Source organism: Carettochelys insculpta, chromosome 2 (assembly GCF_033958435.1).
Source record: "Carettochelys insculpta isolate YL-2023 chromosome 2, ASM3395843v1, whole genome shotgun sequence".
NCBI lineage: Eukaryota > Metazoa > Chordata > Testudines > Carettochelyidae > Carettochelys > Carettochelys insculpta.
The window spans coordinates 281,977,060-281,999,467 of NC_134138.1; the positions used below are offsets into that span (position 1 = coordinate 281,977,060).

General features: G+C 46.2%; 1 protein-coding gene across 15 annotated transcripts in view; it reads left to right on the forward strand.

Moving 5' to 3' along the window:
• Window positions 1-22,408, forward strand: part of SMARCD3 (SWI/SNF related BAF chromatin remodeling complex subunit D3) — a 311,319-nt gene that overhangs the window by 132,795 nt on the left and 156,116 nt on the right. For 14 of the 15 annotated variants that reach the window (XR_012644121.1, XR_012644120.1, XM_074985431.1 and 11 more), the window contains exon 4: window positions 19,148-19,270. The exons of the other annotated variant lie outside the window; for it this stretch is intronic. Coding sequence is in view for 12 of the 14 variants with exons in the window: in XM_074985431.1 (XP_074841532.1) it covers window positions 19,148-19,270 (123 nt within the window). In the remaining 2 variants the exon portion in view is untranslated. The remainder of the gene's footprint in view (window positions 1-19,147; window positions 19,271-22,408) is intronic. 15 annotated transcript variants of the gene reach the window in all.

The window sequence follows — 22,408 nt, forward strand, 5'->3', positions numbered from 1 at the left end:
TGATATTGGATATAATGTTGAGGGGCTGAAATCGAAGCTCCTTTCCAATCTTGAGTGATAGATTCTAAGCCAGAAGGAACCATTGTGATTATCTAATCTGTACTTCTGAATAATACAGATCTTAGAATTTCCACAAAGTTATTCCTCCTTGAACTAGAGATATATTTTAGAAAAACATCCAGTCTTGAAATAAGCTGACACGATACAGGCTTAAAAAGTCAGGTTCCCATATCAGAGAATATTAGGGCTGGGAGGGACCTCAGAACTCTGCCATGAAGCCTCTAGGGGTTCCATGCCAGTCCCAAACCTGCATAAAGGAGAAGGGTTGGTCAGATGAATGACAATGTGCTGACCATGAAACATTATGAATAAAATCTGATACCAGTATGCCTAAATGATAAAAGATGCCAGCTAGGACATCGCCTAGATAAACAGGGTCTGCAACAGCAATCAAGCGCTCAGGGTTGGGCTGATAAGTTGGCTACTGAAAAAAAATTACAACTCACACATATACTGTCAATTGGAATGTAGACAACTAACACATATACTGTCAACTGGAACGTGAAACAGTTGTTGATGAGGACCCTCAAGAGATTATCTAGTCCAGTCCCCTGCTCTCATAGCAGAATTAAGTATTATCTAAATCAGGTGTGGACAAACTATGGTCTGCAGGCTGCATCCAGCCCATTGGACTTTTTTTACTGATCCTAATGCTCTAGCCAGGGAGCACTCCATCTGCCACTCCAGCTGGGGAACACAGCTGGAGGCTTGTATGTTCCACCTGCCACTACCAGTCTGGAACAGGAAGGGTTCAGAACTGCTGGCAGCATGGGGGCACCCATTTTTTCAGGGCTCCCCAATTGGCTGTGGTACCCGAGCATGCCCCATTGGCTTAGTGGGTGATCCACCTCTGGGAGGAGATAAGACAAATGAGAATTCATGGCCCTCCATACAATGCCACGTCTGAGCTGGTAAACTCAGACCAAAACGTTTGTCCACTCCTGGTCTAGATTATATCATCATCATCAGTAACCATGGGCTCAGCATCCATTGGTGTCTGATGCCTGTCACTATTTCCTTCTATCTTTCCCTATCCAGTGCAGAGTGGCTTAGTTTCTGTAGACTGGCTCTTCACCAATCTACTACATCATCTATCCATTTTCTGGGGGGTCTGCCTCTCCTATTCGAACCATCCATTATGCTGAGTACAGAAGATGGTAAAATATGGATAGGATCTGATGAGAAAGTCAAATGAAAAGGAGCCCCATTTAATTATATTATATAATGGCAGACAGCTAAAAAGTGACATGTTCTGGGGGCAAGCAAGCTGAGGGGGAGGAACTAGGCAGCCCTGAGGAAGCAACAGGTCCAAACACCTCACTGAAATTAAACGCCCCAAGAATGGTGGCAGCAATTGGTGAGGTAGCAAGAGTGGGCAGAGTAGAAAGTAAGAGGGCTCGCACCTCCGTCCCAACCCTGGACAGAGGCAGGGGCAGATGGACTAAAAAAAATCCCTGTCCCTGGTTGGGGGGAGCCATATGGCTTACATGGGGGGGGCAGAGGGGCTCAGTCCCTGGAGGAGGTAAGGGTAGGTGGCAGAGCTGGGCAGTCAGAGGGGTTTAGTCCCTATCCCCAGGGATTGAGGACAGCTGGAAAGTTTGGGGGTGGAGTACAGGTGTCAATTCTCTGCCCCAGAGGAGAGGAGGACAGATGACGGGGGAACACATGCAGCAGGGGGAACAGCTACATTCCTGCCCCATCTTTGGCCTGAATGGCCCAGCCCAATACGCCCAGCAGCTCCATGCTGCCTCCAGCCCAGCCTAGCCTGATTCACCCTTCCATCATCCAGCTCATGGGCGGGGGCCACACAGTCTCGCCTTCTCACAGTGTGTCTGCAGTGTGTGCCTGTGGGAGCAGAGTGGCATCCATGGATCTTTGCGCCCCTGCTTAATGTGGGGGAGCAAAGAAGGGCCAGAGCTGAGCCCCTGCCTCATGTTCCAATCAAAATCAGCTTGTGTGCCACTCTTGGCACGCATGCCAGAGGTTGCTGACTCGTGTTATACACAACTGCTACAAGGCTAAAGACAAATATGGATAAACTAGAGTGGCTTTTATTGAGTGAGGGAATGGATATAAAAGGCATCAAAGAAACTTGGTGAAATGAGGATAATCAATGGAATACAGTAAAACCGGAATACAAAATATATCAGAATGACAGGCTTGGTCATGCTGGTGGGGGAAATGCATTATATTTAAAAGAAAGCATACACTCAAATTAGGTAAAAATCTTGAATGACCCAAACTGTGCCATAGAATCGCTATGCATAATAATTCCCATGTTCTAATACAAATGTAGCAATAGGGATCCCTGACCAGGTTGGTGATGCTGAATGTGAAATGCTTGTGGAGATGAGAAGTTTTAAAATAAATTCAGTAATGAGGGATTTCAGCTATTCATGCTGTAACAGGGCATCTCACGCTCCTGGGCCCCAGACCCCTTCTGCCCACAAACTCTGTGATAATCACTCCAGTTGCGGGCACCTGTGCATTTATTATATATAACAAGTCCTGCAACCTTCTGTGTTACAGTTCTTGGCACACAAGAACGCCTTAAGTTACCCAAGCTAGCTTCTCCCCCTTCCACACACTAAGGCTGTTAGCCTCTACAGCCAAACCTCAGCTGTCTTATAGAACCATCTGCTCAGGGAGATCACAGCTGTCAGCCATCAGGCCTGGGCTTTCTCAGTTGGCTCCTTGACTTCCTCTTTCCAGGCTCTCTCGAGCTGTCCCTGTCTGTTCCCAAATCCCGGGAACCTCCATAATACCTAGCTTTTACCCTACCTCTCTTTTACCATGGTTCAGACAGGTGCTTGCTCCCCTCCTGTGCCTTCCTAGTGTCTCTTTAAGTGCGACACCTAATGGCACCTGAAACATCTCCTCTGCTCCTTTCCAGACTTACTAGGTCTCTCTCTTCCTTCGGTTCCACTGGGCTATGCCTTTCTGTATGGATCTCATCTGGGCACTGCTTCTTCAAGTGCTCCTGTCACCCACAGGCCCAATATACCCATCTCTATCCTGTTTTCCTCATAGGCAGGATCCTCCTAGCTTTCCCCTTATTTTCCCGATAAGGGCATTCACTCCTCGCTGCTCCCGATTTCCCACAGTTGTAGCAGAGCACAGTCACTGCTGCGTATCTTGGCCCATCATCTTACCTTCTCATGCCATACCTGCATCTTCCCCAGATATCCTCTTAGCAGCTGGAGTATGCCTGGCTGCTGCTCTGCCACCAGGGCCATACAGGTCTGCAGGTACTCATGGGCCTCTCTCACTGCTACTTGTGGGCTCTCAATGGCTACGTCTACACGTGCCCCAAACTTCGAAATGGCCATGCAAATGGCCATTTCAAAGTTTACTAATGAAGCGCTGACATGCATATTCAGCGCTTCATTAGCATGCGGGCGGCAGCGGCGCTTCGAAATTGACGAGACTTGCCGCCGCGCGGCGCATCCAGACGGGGCTCCTTTTCGAAAGGACGCCACCTACTTCGAAGTCCCCTTATTCCCGTGAGCTCATGGGAATAAGGGGACTTCGAAGTAGGTGGCTTCCTTTCGAAAAGGAGCCCCGTCTGGCCGCGCCGCGCGGCGGCAAGGCTCGTCAATTTCGAAGCGCCGCTGCCGCCCGCATGCTAATGAAGCGCTGAATATGCATGTCAGCGCTTCATTAGTAAACTTCGAAATGGCCATTTGCATGGCCATTTCGAAGTTTGGGGCACGTGTAGACACAGCCAATAATTGCCCAAGCAGTGCCTGCAGTCCTCCTTGCTGCAGGGGCTTCCTCTCTGGTGCCCAAAGTGGGAGACTACCATGAGTAGTCTCAGGCCCTGCAGCCTGGGAGCTTGCCTGGCCAGAGCTCCCCCAATTCTGCTTACCTTTTCCCCAGTCCTGTTCTGTGTTAGGAAGCCCCTGTAGCTTACTTGGCAGTTAGGTCCCTTCTGCTCCACTGTGAGAGCAAGAATCTGCTCTCTTCTCCCTGACAGGAGCCCTCTTTTATACATCCCTCAGTTGGGCCCTGATTGGCTGCTATATGCAGCAGCTGCTTGTTCTTTAGTTCTAGCCCTCTCCTAGGGCTAGCTTTACCCATTGCAGGGTCAGTGCGGGGCAGACACCCTGGCACACAACATTGAATGTGTACATATCACCTCAAGACAGGATGCAAAGATAAAGTTTCTTGATACCATCGATGACTGTTTCTTGGACAGCTAGTTTTGGAATCCAGAAGAGCGGAAGCAGTTCTTGATTTAATCCTAGGTGGAACACTGGATCTGGTGCAAGAGGTGAATATGGTTGAATTGCATGCTAATAATGACCATAATACAATTAAATTTAACATTCCTGTGGTGGGGAAAACACAACGGCATCCCAACACTGTAGCATTTTATTTCAGAATGGGGGATTATATAAAAATAAAGAAGTTATTTAAATAGAAATTAACAGGTAGAGTGCTAAAAGTTAAATTCCTCCAAGCTTCATGGCAACTTTGGGTAGTATTGCCTAGAGAGGTGGTGGATTCTCCATCCCTCAAGGTTTTTAAATCCCAGCTTGACAAGGTCCTGGCCGGGATGACTTAGTGGGGGTTGATCTTGCTTGAAGCAGGGGGCTGTACTAGATGACCTCCTGAGGTCCCTTCCAGCCCTATGATTCTATGAACTTAAAAAAAAACCAAAACACAACAACATAATAGAGACTCAACTTAAATGTATATCTCAAATTAAATAAGATAGTAAGGCTGTGTCTAAACTACAAAAATAACTTTGAAGTTGTTTACTTTGAAGTAAGCAACTTCAAAGTAGTGTGTCTACACACATCCTACTTCAAAGTTAAACTTCGAAGTAGGGTTCTACTCCATTCCTGGGAAAGGAATAAGGGCTTTGAAGTTGGACTCCCTATTTGGAAGTTAACTTTGAAGAAAGGGAAAAATGCCTGTAGACTCTCTGCTGGCTACTTTGATGTAGTGTCTAATTGCGAAGTTAACTTTGAAATTAGTTCCTAGTGTAGATGCACCCTAAGGCTACGTCTACACGTGAAGCCTACTTCGAAGTAGCTTATTTCGATGTAGCGACATCAAAATAGCCTATTTCGATGAATAACGTCTACACATCCTCCAGGGCTGGCAACGTCGATGTTCAACTTCAACGTTGCGCAGCACCACATCGAAATAGGTGCAGCGAGGGAACATCTACACGCCAAAGTAGCACACATCGAAATAAGGGTGCCAGGAACAGCTGCAGACAGGGTCACAGGGCGGACTCAACAGCAAGCCGCTCCCTTAAAGGGCCCCTCCCAGACACAGTTGCACTAAACAACACAAGATCCACAGAGCCGACAACTGGTTGCAGACCCTGTGCATGCAGCATGGATCCCCAGCTGCCGCAGCAGCAGCCAAAAGCCCTGGGCTAAGGGCTGCTGCACACGATGACCATAGAGCCCCGCAGGGGCTGGAGAGAGAGTGTCTCTCATCCCCTCAGCTGATGGCCGCCATGGCGGACCCCGCAATTTTGATGTTGAGGGATGCACAACGACTACACGGTCCCTACTTCGATGTTGAACGTCGAAGTAGGGCACTATTCCCATCCCCTCATGGGGTTAGTGGCTTCGACGTCTCGCCACCTAACGTCGATGTTAACTTCGAAAGAGCGCCCGACACGTGTAGCCGTGACGGGCGCTATTTCGAAGGTAGTGCCGCTACTTCAAAGTAGCGTGCACGTGTAGACACGGCTTAAGAGAGCCAGAAAAATGCCATAGTGGCTATACAACAAAATGAAAGAAGCAATAAGAGGCAACATCTTTTGCAAGTGGGAGTTAAATCCTAATTAGGTAAATAGGAAGAAGGATAAACTCTGGAAAATGAAGTGTAAAAATGTAATTAAGAAGGCCAAAAAAGAACTTGAAAAATAGCTAGCCAAAGATCAAAAAAGTAATAGCGTGCACATAAAAAAAAAATTAAAATTAAGTACCTTGGAAGCAGGAAGACAACTTGTAGACCCACGGAATGATCAAGATGCCAAAGGAGCACTCAAGGATGATCAGGCCATTGCAGAGAAACTAAATACATTTTTGAATCCTGCATCACAGCTGAGGATGTTAGAGAGATAGTGAAACCTGAGCATTATTTTTAGCTGATGAATCTGATAAACTATTCCAGATTGAGATGTCATGAAAGATGATTTTGGAACAAATTGAGAAATTAAAGATTAATAAATCACCAGGATGTGATGGTATTCACTCAAGAATTCTGAAGGAACTCAAATGTGAAACTGCAAAAGTACTAATTGTGGTTTGTAAACCTATAATTTAAAACTGTACAAACTGCCTGGAGAATAGGTAATATGATGCCAATTTTATAAAAGGGCTCCAAAGGTGTTCCCAACGATTACAGACTAGTAAGCCTGATTTCAGTATTGGGCAAAGTGTTTGAACTATAGTAAAGAACAGAATTGTCAGACACACAGGTGAACATAATTTTTATAAATAGAAATCATGACTCGCCAATCTAGTAGAATTCTTTGAAGGGGTTACTAGTATGTGTAAAAGGGGATTCAGTAAATATAGTGTCAAGTATCAGAGGGGTAGCTGTGTATGCTCACACATTTCTGTTAGTCGGTAAGGTGCCACAGGACCCCTCGTTGTTTTTTAATTAATATAGTGTATCTGGAAAGCCTTCATAGAATCATAGAGCTGCAAGTATCAGAGGGGTAGCCAGGTTAGTCTGTATCTTCAAAAACAGCAAGAAATCCTGTGGCACCTTTTGGACTAATGGGTATTTTGAAGCATAAGCTTTTGTGGGTAAAGACCTGCTTCATTGCATGCGTGAGTGAGGGTTCCAGAGGGAGGGTCTAAATTTATAGGCTCATAAAAAGGAAGGAGTCACAGTCAAGAGGAGGGCCAGAGTTGACAAGGCCAGTTCAGTCACGGAGGATGTGGCCCATTATTAGCAGCTAATGTGGAGTTGTGAACATCAAGAGTGGAGAAACGATGTCAATTCAGTCAGGGAACACGTGGCCCATTATCAGTAGCTAGGTCATATAGTCCAGCCTCCTGCCTGAAGCAGGATCAGCCCCAACTAAATCATCCCAGCCATGACTATGTTAAGCTGGGACTTAAAAACTTCTGGGGCTAGAGCTTCTACCACCTGTCTCAGTAACACATTCCAGTACTTCACCACCCTCCTGGTGAAATGTTTTTTCTTAATATCCAACCTACACCTGTCCGTCTGTAATTTCAGACCATTGCTCCTTGTTCTGCCATCTGTCACCACTGAGAACAGTTTCTCTCCATCCTCTTTAGAGCTACCTTTCAGGAAGCTGAAGGCTGCTATCAAATCACCTCTCACTCTTCTCTTCTGTAAACCTAAATAAGCTCCAATTCCTCAGCTTCTCCTCATAGGTCATGTGCTCCAGCCCTTCAATTGTTTTCATTGCCCTCTACTGCACCTGAGAGAGAGAGAGATTAGTGTTTGAGCATTGGCCTGCTAAACCCAGGGTTGTGAACTCAATCTTTGAGGAGGCCATTTAGGGATTAGGGAAATTAGATGTCAGGGATGGTGCTTGGTCCTGTCAAGAGGGCAGGGGACTGGACTAGATGACCTCCCAAGGTACTTTCCTGTTCTAGGAGATATGCATCTCCAATTATAATCTGCTTGAATGCATCCACATCCTTTCTATACTTGGGGATGCAGAATTGGACACAGTGCTCCAGATGTGGCCTCACAAGTGCCAAGTAGAGGGGAATAACAACTTCTTTAGATCTTGTGGAAATGCTTCTCCTAATACACCCCAATATGCCATTAGCCTTTTTGGCTACAAGGGCACACTGTCGACTCATATCCAGCCTCTCACCCACTGTAATCGTCAGGTCCTTTTCTGCTGCACTACTACTTAGCCAGTAGGTTCCCAGCCTGTAACAATGTTTGTGATTCTTCTGTCCCAAATGCAGGACTCTGCATGTCTTGTTGAAACTCATCAAATTTCTTTTGGCCCAGTCCTCCAGTTTGTCTCAGTCACTCTGGACCCTATTCCTACCCTCCAATGCATCTACCTGACTCCCTAGCTTAGGGTCATTTGCAGATTTGCTGAGGGTTCGATCCATCCCCTCATCCAGTCATTAATACAATACTGATCCTAGAACCGATCCTTAGGCCACTCCACTTGAAACTGACCGCCAGCCGGACATTGAGCCATTGATCACTACACATTGGGCCTATCCGTCCAGCCAGCACTCTATCCATCTTATAGTCCATGTATCCAATCTATACTTGCTGAACTTATGGGCAAGAATGTTGTGGAAGACTGCATCAAAAGCTTTGCTAAAGTCAAGGTATATCACAGCCATTGACTTCCCATGTCCACAGAGCCAGTTACGTCCTCCTAGAAGCTGATCAGATTGGTCAGGCATGACTTTCCCCTGGTGAATCCATGTTGACTAGTTTTGATCCCTTCCACATGGATTTCTTCAGGATCCCATCCATGATTTTTCCGGGGACTGAGGTATGGCTGACTGGCCTGTAGTTCCTTGGATTGTCCTTTCTCTTTTAAAGAGTGACATTACATTTGCCTTTTTCCAGTGATCCAGGATCTCTCAAGTCCTCCACGAGTTTTCAAAGGTAATGGCCAAAGTCTCTGCAATGACATCTGATAGTTCCCTCAGTACCTTTGGATGCATTAAATCCAGACCTATAGATTTGTGTACCACTAGCTTTTCTAAGTAACTCTTAACCTGTTCTTTCCCCACTGAGGGCTGCCCACATCCTTCTCATACTGCATTGCCTAGTGCTGTAGGTTGGGACCTGATCTTGTCTGTGAAGACAGGCAAAAAAAAACCCACTGAGTACTTCAGCTTTTTTAGCATCTTCTGGTCACCAGGTTACCTCCTTTATCCAGTAATGGCCTCACACCTCCTCTGATTACCCTCCTATTGTTAATGTGCCTGTAGAAACATTTCTTGTCACCTTCACGTTCCTTGCTAGCTTCAGTTATAATTGTGCTTTTGCTTTCCTGATTACTCCCTGGCATTCTCCAGTACTATATTTATATTCCTCCTTTGTTGTCTGTCCAAGTTTACACTTATTATACACATGGTTTTTGAGTTTGAGCTCACCAAGGATTTCCCTGGTAAGCCAAGCTGGTTGCCTACCATGTTTGGTTTTCTTACTGCACATCAGGATGGTTTGTTACCGTGTTTTCAATAAGACTTCTTTAAAATACTGCCAGTTTGCCTGAACTCCTTTCCCCTTTATATCCATTTTTCAGGGCATCCTCCCCATGTGTTCTGAGGAAGTCTAAGTCTGCTCTTCTGAAATCAAGGGTCTGTATTTTACTGCTCACCTTTCTTCGTTTTGTCAGGATCCTGAAATCTACCATCTCATGGTCGCTGCAGCTCAAGTTGCCACCTACTTCTATTTCTCCTACTAGTTCCTCCCTGTTTGTGAGCAGCAGGTCAAGCTGCACGTGGTTCCTTTAGCACTTGTACCTGGAAGTTATTCCCAACATTTTCCAAAAACTTCGTGGATTGCCTGTGCACTGCTGTATTGGTCTCCCAACAAATGTCAGGGTGATTAAAGTCTACCATGAGAACCAGGGCCTGTGATCTGGAAGCTTCCCTTAGTTGTCTGAGGAAGTCCTGATTTACCTGAGCTGACGGTATGTAGAAGACACCAACAGCAACATCACTTCTTTTGCTTCCGCCTCTAAGCTTAACCCAAAGACTCTCAACTGGATTTTCTCCCTCCAAATACTGGAGCTCTGAGCAATCACACTGCTCCCTTGCATACAGCACAGCTCCTCCTTTTTTCGCCCGCATGTCCTTCCTGAACTGTTTATACTCTTCCATTACTGTTCTCCAGTTATGTGAGTCAGCCCACCAAGTCTCCCTTTTTCCAATCACCTCATACTTCTTTGACTGTGCCAGGGCCTCTACTTTCTCCTGTTTCTTTCCCAGGCTTCTTGCATTTGTATAGAAACACCTTAAATAGTTAGCTGATTGGCCTACCTTCTCCGTTTGAATGAGGGCTCATCTTTTGTTGTTCCTTTCTCCTTCCCCACTTGCTTCAGGGCTTGTGTCACCACCCCCCGACAAACCTAGATTAAAGCCCTCCTCACTAGGTTTGCAAGTCTGCCTACAAAGATGCTCTTTCCTCTCTTTGTTAGGCACATCCCATCTCTTCCTAGCAATCCATGTTTCCAAAACAGAATCCCATGGTCGGGAAAAAAACAAATCCCTCTCTCCAATACCACCTGTGCAATCACGCATTTATCTCCACAATTTGACAATCTCTACCTGAACTCCTTCCTTCAACAGGGAGGATGGACAAGAACACCATGTGTGCTCCATATTCCTTGACAAGGTCCTTCAAAAGAGATGCTTAAGCAAAGTGAACTCTCAGGGAAAGGTCCTCTCATGGATTAGCAACTCTTCAAAAGACAGGCAAAAAGTGTAATAATAAATGGTCAGTTTTGAAATTGGAGACAGGTGAATAGTGATTTGTTCCAAGGGTCAGTATTGGGACCAGTCCTATCCAATATATTCATAAATTATCTGGAAAAAGGGTAATCAGTGAAGTGGCAAAGTTTGCAGATGATATAAAATTACTCAATATAATTAAGTCCCAAGCAGACTGTGAAGACCTGCAAAGGGATCTCAGAAAACTGGGTGATTAGGCAGCAAAATAGCAAATGAAATTCAATGTTGATAAATGCAAAGTAATGCACATGGGAAAACACAATCCCAATGATATCCATATAAAATGGTGGCATCTAAATTAGCTATTCCTCCTCACGTGCTTGCTCATATCTGTTCGAGTCAGATGTGTGAATGTATATGGCTGTTGGAAAGTTTTTCCCTAGCAACTACTGTTCAGGTCAACTCGGGAGCCCCTGATGTGGTGCCTTCACAGAGCCTATATTGACCCAACACCCCCTCAGTTCCTTTTTTACTGCCCACGAAGCTGTTAGTATAGTGGCTCAAGTACCTGTTGCTATGCCACAACTTCCTTGTGTAAAGAGCTGTAAATAGTTGTATTTAGCATAATGGTTATTTTAGTCAGTCAGTCAGTGTTAGTCTTCAGGGAAGGAAGGTCTCTCCTTCTCCTATACAGGATTTAAGGGAATGAATAAGTCCCAGGACTTTGAGCAATGCAGTGACTGCTTGAAGTCCATACCAACGAGCGATCTTCACAGCTCCTGCTTTTCTCATTTGGCGAAGCTCATCGAACAGATAAGTGCCATATCTGCAGGGGTTTCAAGCCCCAGACTTGTAAGGAGTGTGACTTTTGGCTGCATCAGCTCCTCATGGAGTCAGCACTCCAGCCTCCACATCAGGGCTCCGCACCTCCTCTGTTGATATGCAGCAAGCCTTCTTCGTTTCTGGGCCTGGTACCAAAAAAGGGCTTTTCTCACCCATAGCCTCCAGCGTAGCACTGACGTCACTCTCTCCAGTACGTGCTATCAAATCGTTGGCATTGGTTCTGTTGGGCCCGGTACCATTGGTTCAGAAAGCACCAGACACTCCTGGGGCCCAAGATCCCATTGGCACATGCACCGAGCCCCATCCTTCTGGACTTGCCCAGATGTGATCCTGTGCCAGTTGGCACTTAGTCTACAGCTCATATGTACCAGGTGGCACAGGGGCTTTTCAAAATGAGCTCCTGGCACATACTGAGGCCCCTGCCCTTTGGCACATCTCCAGGGGTAAGGCTGCTCTTCTTGCTGTGCCATTCAGGCACTAACACCCAACTGCTCGGAGTCTCAGCTGTACGCTGACTCCCGGCATGGACATTTGTGACCCTGTCGGTCTGACTCACAGTGCCATTTGCACTTACAGCTTTGATCTCAATCCTGCTTGATGTCTGCCTGTTCTCGCTTCGCATCCTCTGTCATTTTCAGATCTAATTCCAGCCCCTTGGCATGCTGCTGCCCGCACTGATGCTCAGCACCATGCCTTGCCAGGCCCTCTTCCATCTCCGTGACATTCAACTTCCGGTTCCAGAATCCATTCATCTCAGCCTCATCCAGCAGCAGCTCTGAATGCACCCTGACACTGTCTCCTTCTAGAACTTGGTTCTCTTCTCCACTCTGATCCCGCTCTGCTCGTCAGAACCTTTGTGGGTTGGACTGTCAATATCTGCCCTCTGCAGTGTACAAGGCTTCGCCTCGGCCTTCCCGCTCCCTGCACAAATCTCCCTCTTGGTGCAAGTCTCTGTCCTGGCACCAGTCCTACTTTCAACACTGCTCCCACTCCTGACACTGGTCTCCGTCTTGGCTCTGATCCCACTCTTGATGATGCATCAGCCCTCGGCACTGATTTTTGTCTGTGTACCAATCTCATTCCTGTTGCCTGTCCACATTTCAACATTCTCACTCCTCTCCTTGTCCTTTCTTGTCATGGTACCACTCTGCCTCTCAGCACTGATCTGGCTCTTGGCGCTGCCTCTCGCCTCAGCACCGCTCTTGCTTTCCTCACCGTTTTCACTACCCTTGTCAGTCTGACAGGCTCTTGTGCCCTAAGCTCAACACTGGCCACGCTTCTGCAGCAGCTCCAGCCAGGATGGCCCTGCCCTGGCCTTTCCCCTCCACCTCTCCTGCTTCATTTCGAGGAGACTTAATTGTATCTGGCCCCTCTGGCCTAGAGGGCCCTAATCTGGACTAGGGCTTGGGTGCCTCTCACTGGCCTCCTTCCTAGTGGCAGTTTTGGTTGCGATGGACATACCACGAGGCACCAGGGCACTATGCCTCATGCTTGGCTGCATACCTCAGCTACTTCGTGAGCATCTGAGGCTACGGTCAGCTGTCGTCCTCTGGACTCTCATCTTCCTTCTCCTCTAGAGGCAGCTCCCTGTATCCCACCTCATCAGCTGGAGGATCCAGCACCAGTGACACTACCTTTTGTCTCCTCTAGCTCTTCTACAGACAAGGCAGTGGTGGGTGCATCAGTCTCAGGGCCTCCACCCATGGACTTCGTAGTGTGCTCGGACCTCCTTTGGCATGTGGCTACTAGCCTCAGCCTCCAAGTGGAGGAAGTTGCTGAGTCCATTGAGCCCACCTGTGACATCCTTACTTTGGAGGGACTTCTGCGTGTGGCCCTCCCATTTAATAAGAGCATTATGTTTGCTGCCTCCACCATATGGCAAATGCTGGCCTCCATTTCCCCCCACTGCCTGGGGATGGAGCGCAAATACTTTGTGTCAGTGAAGGGGCATGAGTACTTGTATACCCATCCCCTACTCCTTTGTGGTTGATGTAGTTAATGAGAAGGAGCGTCAGGGTCAACATGCTCCAGCCCCAAAGTCCAATGATGTTAGATGCGTGGACATCTTTGAGAGGAAGGTATACTGCACTGGGGTCCTGATGCTCAGACTAGCTAACCAGCTGGTCATCCAGAGCTGATATAACTATGACTCTCGGGCCGCAGCCCTAAAGTTCAAGAAATCAATTCCTGAGAAATTGTGTGAGGAGCTCTTGGCCCTTATGCAGGGGGGTAAAGTGGTGTCATGAACTTGCCTGCAGGTGACAGTGGATGTGAGGGACATGGCAGCTCAGTCTATTGCCTCAGGCATTGCCATATGCCAGGTGACATAGTTACAACTGTCTGGCCTTCTGCCAGAGGTCCAGCAAATAATTCAGGACCTCTCCTTTGATTGTGTGGGATTGTTTGTGCCACAAACTGACTCCCTCCTTTATAGTCTCAAAGACACCCAGAGTCCTATGAATTTCTTGGGCATGCACACCCTGATTACACAGCAGAAACCCTTCAAGCTGCAGCCTCAGTCCAAGCCATTTCAACCATGCAAGTGATTGGACTTCTACCAGCATATAAAGCCCACTACACTCACCACAAACCTCCCTGTCAACAGGCCAGGGATGTTTGCATCCAATCCAAGCCATCCTCTGGGGCCAAGCACTGCATTTGGTGGTGTACCACACCACTGGATCCTCCCCTTCCCTCTCTCGATAGACTTTGTCCTTTCCTTCTGGCCTGGTCAGCCCCTACGTTGGACCAATGGGTCTTTAGGACAATTGCCTTGGGATATGCCATCTCTTTCCACTCCTTTCTGCCCTCCCTTCCCTGCCTATTTCTCTTCAGGGACCCTGCTCATGAGCAGCTTCTCTTCCAGGAGATGCAATTGCTCTTGGACTTGGGAACAGTGGATGAGGTGCCCCTTCCTTACAGGAGCCAAGAGGTTCTACTCCTGCTAACTTCTGATTCTAAATGCAAAGAGTCTGTGAGCCATCCTGGACTTCCAGGAACTCAAGTTTGTCATTTCCTGCAAGTTTTATATAGTGTCCCTGGGAACCATTATTTCCTCTCTGGATTGGAGGGACTGGTATGCTGCTGTTGACCTAAAGGACGCTTACTTCTACATTTCCATCTGTCCTTCCTGTTGACCTATGGTTTACTGAGGGCTACCTGCACCTTCAGTTCACTGCTTGCCCTTTCATGATCTCCACAGCCCTCAGGGAGTTCACCAAGTGCATGGCAGTGGTGGCTGCTTTCCTCTGTCCCAATGGCATCCAGATCTACAAATAATTGGACAACATCCCTTGTTTCTGGACTCCATCATGCAGAACCACTGTTGCCTTCATCACCTGGACCTCTGGTACCTTCACCTCATGGCATGGTGACTTCATGGATGAATCCTGCTGAGCAGGCATGCTCGGAGCCAGTGCTGTGGATCCGCCTTAGTAGCTGCAAGCCATCTACAGGGTGATCGTATCTGGCCAGAGGATGCACTTCTTCTGCTGGTGCAGTCATCACAACCTTATACCTGTGTCTACCTCTGTATCACAGGTGCTCGACTACCTCGTTTCTCTGAAGCAGCAAGGCCTTGCTTCTTTCTCCCTAAAGATTCATCTGGCATCCATCTAGACCATTCATCTCAGAAAGAGCAGGTGATCTGTTCATGTGCATCCTAGGGTGGGGTGCTTCCTCAGGGGCATGGATCGACTTCACCCACCAGTTTTTTCAGCCGATCCCAGCCTAGGACCTTAACCTGGTGCTCCAGGTGCTTGTGCTCTACCCTGCTCCATTTGAGCCTCTGTCCACTTGATCTCTTCTCAACCTCTCATGAAAAGTGGCCTTCCTGATGGCCCATCACCTCTGCCAGAAGAGTGTCCAAGGTCCAGGCAGGCTGGTTCTCTTGCTCACCATGGCAAAGTCCTCTTTAATCCCCGAATAACCGCACAGAGTTCATCATGGCAGTTCTTGATGCCGTCCAAGCCTGGGCATTCTTTCCCGATCACTGCTTCCAGGCCCTCACCCAGCTTGAGGCCCTCATGTCTGAGCCCCCATACATGGTGTTTCATATTAGCCAGGACATCTACCTGCCTGTCTTCTACCCTAAACCTCATAGCTCTCAGCAGGAGGAACAGCTGCACTCTCTTGATGTGTGGTGAGCACTTGCCTTCTGTATTGACGGATGAAGCCCTTCTGCAAGACTTTGTAGGTGTTGCTGATTGCATGAAGGGACTTCCAGTTTCTGAAACGTTACTGGATTTTTAAATAGAACATGGAAGCCGTTTATGTCACCATTGTATATAGGGTCACCCAATCTCGTGCCAGGTGGGCCAAGTGAGGTATCTAATGAAAGCTGTCAATATCCTGAATGTGTTTATGCTACTTGTATATCGGTGCCATGTTTGTATGTGAAGTTATAGATATTGGCTCTATAGCTGTATTAGAAATGTCTTAGTGATGAGATTCACAATAGGAGGTGTGGTCAACACCCCAGCCAGAATGATGGACTCTACGAAGATCCAAACATTAAATACACATCTCAGGAATTTGGAACTTGTCATCTGGAATGCAGCTATTGTCAAAGTGCCGCAGCAGCCCACCCGAGCAATGGGATTGAAATCAGAGGTCCAGATGTCCATTCCACAAACTACGTAAATGGATTGAGACATGTTGGCAAAACCAGCCACCAATGGCAGTTTGCCACAATGGATCACCTGGGGCAGGTAACCCTGACCCCCCCAGTGCCTATGGGAAGAAGAAAGGACTTTTTCCTGCCACATAAAAAAGCTATAAGATGGCCCTGGAAGTGACCATTTTAGTTCCAGTCTCCAGAAACTAAGCTATGTGAATTGGGATTCCATCCCTCATGGGGTTTGTTGTCAAACACTTTCAAGAAATCAGCATATAACTTTGCTGGCCTGCAACAATAGCTGTAATTGATGTATGTAATGTATCACTTCAACAATTTTTCTCTCTCACCCTATTCTTTCTTTCTTTGTTAATAAACCTTTAGATTTGAGATTCTAAAGGATTGGCACCTTGTGCTGTTTTGGGTAAGATCCAAGTATATATTGACCTTTTGGAACCACTGTACTTGAGTCACCCATGTGTTGACTCTGACCCCTCCTCCTGGGTTTGGCTTGTGAATCACCTAACACAAAGCATGCACTTGAAGAATCAAAAACAGTTACTCACCATTGTAACTGTTGTTCTTTGCGATGTGTTGCTCATATCTCTTAAAAACCAGCCCTCTTGTCCCACCTTTGGCGCCTCCAGCAGGAAGAAGCTGAGGGGTGCTGGGTTGGCAGGGTCATATATAGGCTCTGCAAAGGCACCACTCCAGAGGGCTACCCAACCAACCCAACTGGCAGTTGCTAGGGAAGAAGTTCCTGGCTACGTGCATGGGTGCATGCACACACACCTAGTCTGAATAGATATGAGCAACACATTTTGAAGAACAACAGTTACAGTGGTGAGTAACCATTTTTTTTTTTTTTTATCACTCAAGAAAGAGATGTTGGAGTCACTGTGGCTGGTTCTCTGAAACTATCCACTTAATGTGCAATGACAGTCACAAAAGCTAACAATGTGGGGAATCCTTAAGAAAGAGATAAGACAACAGAAAATACCATATTGCTTCTATATAAATTCAAGATACACTTGCATCCTGGATTAGGGTATATTAGAAATGGAAAAGGTTAAGAAAAGAGAAGCACATATCTTCAGAACATTGTTTCCCAAATGGTGTTCTGTGGAACCCTGGGGTTCTGCGAGATGAAAATAAGGGTCTCATAAATATTCTGTTATAATATCTGACTCCTCTGTGGCTCCCTGCCCTGCTGCCCCTGAAACAGTAGAACTAAATTTCATTAGTTTAATGGCTGGCAGGGCAGTGGGAGGGATCTGGCCACTAAACCAATTGAATTTAGTCCCATTATTTCAGCAGTGGCAGGGCAGGGAGCCACAGAGAGCCCCTCACTTGCCCTGCTACCTGAGCAGCCACACCCCTCTGGTGGGCGTGGCTCAGCTCACCCCACCAGCAGAACACCTCCATGTCCATGGCCACCCAGCATAGGTTCCCCAGTCAGTGCCACTGATCGGTTAGTCCCGGGGACTGGTTTGGGGCTGAGAGGGGTTAAGCCTGGGAGTGGGGAGGCAGGTTTAAGGGTGAGAGGAGTTAAGCCTGGGGATGAGGGAGGTGGGTCTGCAGGATGGGTGGTAAAGACTGGGAATGGGGGGTGCATTTGGGGGCTGAGGTGCGTAAAGCCTGGAGATGTGGGGTGGGTTTGGGGGCTAAAGGAGGTAGAGCCTGGAAATGAGGTTCCATAAAATTCTTTCAAGTTTAAAAGGGTTCTGTGGCCAAATAAACTGACAAAACGGATGGCTTTTCAGTTTTCACACATCGTACCATGAAAGGCTTCCTTACTAGACTCCAAAACCTCTACCTCGATGTATACCCCCTTCATACACCCATCTAGAATTTGCCTCCCTTTGAACCGCTAGTTACTTCCTCCCTCCTACACGTCTATAAAAGTAGTATTCCTCATCACTGTCACATCAGCAAGAAGGGTCAGGAAAATCAGTGCACTAGTGGCAAACCCTCCCTATGTTATATTCTTCAAGGACATGATCACTATGCAATTCCACCTTAAATTTTTTCCAAATTTAGCATCCACTTTCCATATCAGTGAACTGATAACCTCTCTGCATTTTACCCCAAGGCCCACAAAACAAGCAAACAAACAAAAACACCACCACAGGATGGGACTCTACACACCCTTGATAGCAGAAGGACAATTGCCTTCTGTCTGGACAGAACTAAGCAATACTGCAAATCTCTGAGACTTTTCATGTCAACTGCTGGGGGTCTAGTGCTTCTGAAAACAGTGGCCCTTCAAGTAGATATCTAACTGTATTACCAGACCTGGGATCTTGAGCCATCTGATGGGATGCAAATGCACTCTGCTCGAGCTGTTTTTACATCTGTGGCATTCCTCCACAGCATAACTAACTCATGCAAATCTGTTACATGGGCGTCAGCCCATTTGTTCTGCCAAACACTGTGACATCATCAAAGATGCCAGAGCAAACACCTTGAGAGGCCATACCGTGCTGTCTGCTTCTACCAACTATGCAACTCCAAGTGCTCCAATGATACTGGGTACTGCTGTACAACCACCTAGAGTGCAGTGCCCACAGGGAATCACTAGAGGAAGAGAAGCTTATTCACCTGCAGTAACTGAGGTTCTTCAAGAGGTGTCCCACTGTGGGTGCTCCACTACCTGCACTCCTCCCCTCTATTTTGGAGTCTAATTCAGAAGACTCTATGGTAGAGAGTGAACGGTGAGCGTCAGGACATGCACATGCTAGACGGACTACTATGACACCATGAGGCACCGCTACTGAAGATCTCTGATTAGGGGTGCCCATGCTGTCACCTGGAGCGGAACAGACACAGAAAACGTAGATCTCGAAGAACCTCAGTTAGGGTACAAAGTGAGGAACTTTCTCTTCTCCCTCCTTTTATGTGCTTGAAAACAGTTATCATGTCCACCCTGAATCTTCTCTTTTCCAGAATAAACAAACCCAGCATTTTCAGTCTTTTCTCATAGGTAATGTTTCATATTCTCCAAAACATTGGTATGTGTATTGTCCACAAATGTTGTAAGTGTACTCTCTTTGTGTCGTGCAAATGACTGATGGTATTCCTGGGTGGTTCCAGTGCAGTGTGTGCTGCTGCTGTGGTAGAGTGGGCTTGGTGCATCGGAATCTCTCTAAGTGCTGGACAGATAGAGGTATTACTGCTCCTTGAAATGATGAATTCCTTGCTTCCAGTGTTTGGATATTCCCTGCTTCCTCCTCAGATCCGGGAGTTGGTTCCTGAGTCCCAGGCTTACATGGACCTGTTAGCCTTTGAACGCAAACTGGATCAGACCATTATGAGGAAGCGTGTGGACATTCAGGAAGCGCTGAAGAGACCAATGAAGGTATGATGTGGAGAATGGTACTATTGACTAAGTAATGAAAAACATCCTCAGTGTGATTTATTGGACAGTGGAGCTATCTCACTGGAGAACTAGTGGAAGCTCCAGTGCTAGAATAGGCTGACCTTAAGAATATAAGGTGGGGAAACACTTTTCATTGGAAGAGAGCAAACTGAATGGTTGAGTTCAGCAGCTCTCGCCCATCTCTAATTTAAGTGTCTTGGGCTATGTCTGCATTAGACCTCCCCTTTCAAAAGCGGGATGCTAATGAGATACTTTGGGATATGCTAATAAGGTGCTGCAATGACTATGCAGCACCTCATTAGCATAATGGTGACCATGGCACTTTGGAAGTGCTGCTTTCAATCGTGCATGGCTCGTCTACACAAGGCCCTTTCCTATAGGAATAAGGGGATTTCAAAGTGTGCGGGGGCCTTTTGAAAAGGATCCCATGTAGACAAGCTGTGCGCGATTGAAAGCAGCACTTTGGAAGCGCCATGGCTGCCATTATGCTAATGAGGCACTGCATCTTCATTGCAGTGCCTCATTAGCATATCCCAAAGTGTCTCATTAGCATCTCCCCTTCGAAGGGGGGGGAGCTAGTGTAGACATAACCTTTATGATAAAAAGTAATTCTCTCTGTATTTTACAACTGTTATTCTTTGAAATTTTAAATGAGGAGAGGGAAAAGAAGATGGGACCGTAGAGGTGTTACACTAGAAGCCCATTAAATATATGGTTAGAGTTCTGTTTCGGAAATAGAATAATGGAAATTTTAGTAAGCAAATAATCATGTAGGCCCACATTATGCAAAAACTTAAATATATACTTAATCCTATATTGGACAGCTCATGCAAGCAAAGATAAGCACATGTAAAATGCGTGTTTGCAAAATTAAACCAAAAGGTTCTCTCTCAAATCCTCAGGCATTGTTCTTGTGCTATGTGGTGTTATTTCCTACATTTTCCAGGTCACTTGGTTCATTAAATAATTCTGCAGTGCTTAATTTGCTTCCTAATTTTCAGCTTCCTAGGCTACTTCTTTTGGCCATTGTAGATGTTGCTTGCTCACAGCCCATTCATGTTCCAGATCTCTTAATATGAAGATTCTTGCACCTGTATGTCTGTAATGATGTCAAACTATTATTATTACCTGCATGATAGTGGTGCTCAGAGATCATACTAGGATCAGTGCTAGGCACATTAAACAAGTTGAACCTCCATAGTCCAGCACTTTCTCATCTGGCAACATCCATAATCCAGCATGATTTTAATTAGCTGGATGACCACTTATCATGGGTGTGGCCTGTTTTCCTATGGTTCCATAAAATTTATTTGCAGACCCCCATTTCAGTATTCTGACCTGTTATTTAGCTCAAATTTACCCTAAATATCTTCTAAGAGCCCAGTAAGCAGTGGAAAAGTTTGCAATGCTCTTACACAGTATTAATCTCCTGTGATATGGCAAACGCTCTTATTTGACACCAATCAGGTTCCCAGGATGCTGGACTAGAGAGGCTCAAGCTCTATGTTTTTAATGTAGTGTAAGTACTTGGGGCACACAAAAGGTGGGGAAAAGGAAGCACAATAAATCCTATTTTACAAATTGGAAATGAAAGAGATTAAATGACTAAGGCCTCGTTTACCCTTAAATTTTAGGTCAATCTAGATACATTGCTTAGGGCTGTGAAAAAATCCACTCCTTCTGCAATGTAGTTAGGTCGATCTATTTCTCCCATAAGTGCATTTAGGATAACAGAAGAATTTTGTGAACTAGCTACTACTTGTTACAGAGATATATTACCAATGTGAATGGACAACCCCCTTGAATCAATGTATAAAATCATAAAATGCTAGGACTAGAAGGGACCTTGTGAGGTCATTGAGTCCAGCCCCCTGCCCTCATGGCAGGACTAAGTACTCTCTAGACCATCCCTGATAGATATTTATCTAACCTGTTCTTAAATATCTGCAGAGATGGAGATTCCACAACCTCCCCAGGCAATTTATTCCAATGTTTGACCACACTGACAGTTAGGAACTTTTTCCTAATGTCCAACCTAAACCTCCCTTGCTGCCGTTTAAGCCCATTGCTTCTTGTTCTATCCTCAGAGACCAAGAAGAAGAAGGTTTCTCCCTCCTTTTTATGACACCCCTTTAGATACCTGAAAAGCGCTATCATGTCCCCCCCTCAATCTTCTATTTTCCAAACTAAACAAGCCCAGTTCTTTCAGCCTTTCTTCATAGGTCATGTTTTCTAGACCTTTGATCATTCTTGTTGCTCTTTTCTGGACCCTCCCCAATTTCTCCACGTCTTTCTTGAAATGTGTTGACCAGAACTGGACACACTACTCCAACTGAGGCCTAACCAGCGCAAAGTAGAGCGGAAGAATGACTTCTCATGTCTTGCTCACAACACACCTGTTAATGCATCCCAGAATCATGTTTGCTTTTTTTGCAACAGCATCACACTGTTGACTCATATTTAGCTTGTAGTCCACTATAATCCCTAGATCCCTTTCTGCTGTAGTCATTCCTAGACAGTCGCTTCCCATTCTGATTGTTCTGATTGTTCCTTCCTAAGTGGAGCACTTTGCATTTGTCTTTATTAAACTTCATCCTATTTAGCTCAGACCATTTCTCCAATTTATCCAGATCATTTTGAATTATGACCCTATCCTGCAAAGCAGTTGCAACCCCGCCCAACTTGGTATCATCTGCAAACTTAATAAGCGTACTTTCTATGCCAATATCTAAATCGTTGGTGAAGATATTGAACAGAACCAGTCCCAAAACAGACCCTTGCGGAACCCCACTTGTTATACCTTTCCAGCAGGATTGAGAACCATTAATAACAACCCTCTGAGTACAGTTATCCAGCCAGTTTTACACCCACCTTATGGTAGTCCCATCTAAGTTGTATTTGCCTAATTTATTGATGAGACTGTCATGTGAGATGGTATCAAATGCCGTACCAAAGTGTACGTAAGCCACATCCACCGCTTCTCCCTTATCCGCAAGACTCATTATCTTATCAAAAAAGCTGTCAGATTGGTTTGATGTGATTTGTTCTTTACAAATCCATGTTGGCTCTTCCCCATCACCTTACTACCTTCCAAGTGTTTGCCGATGATTTCTTTAA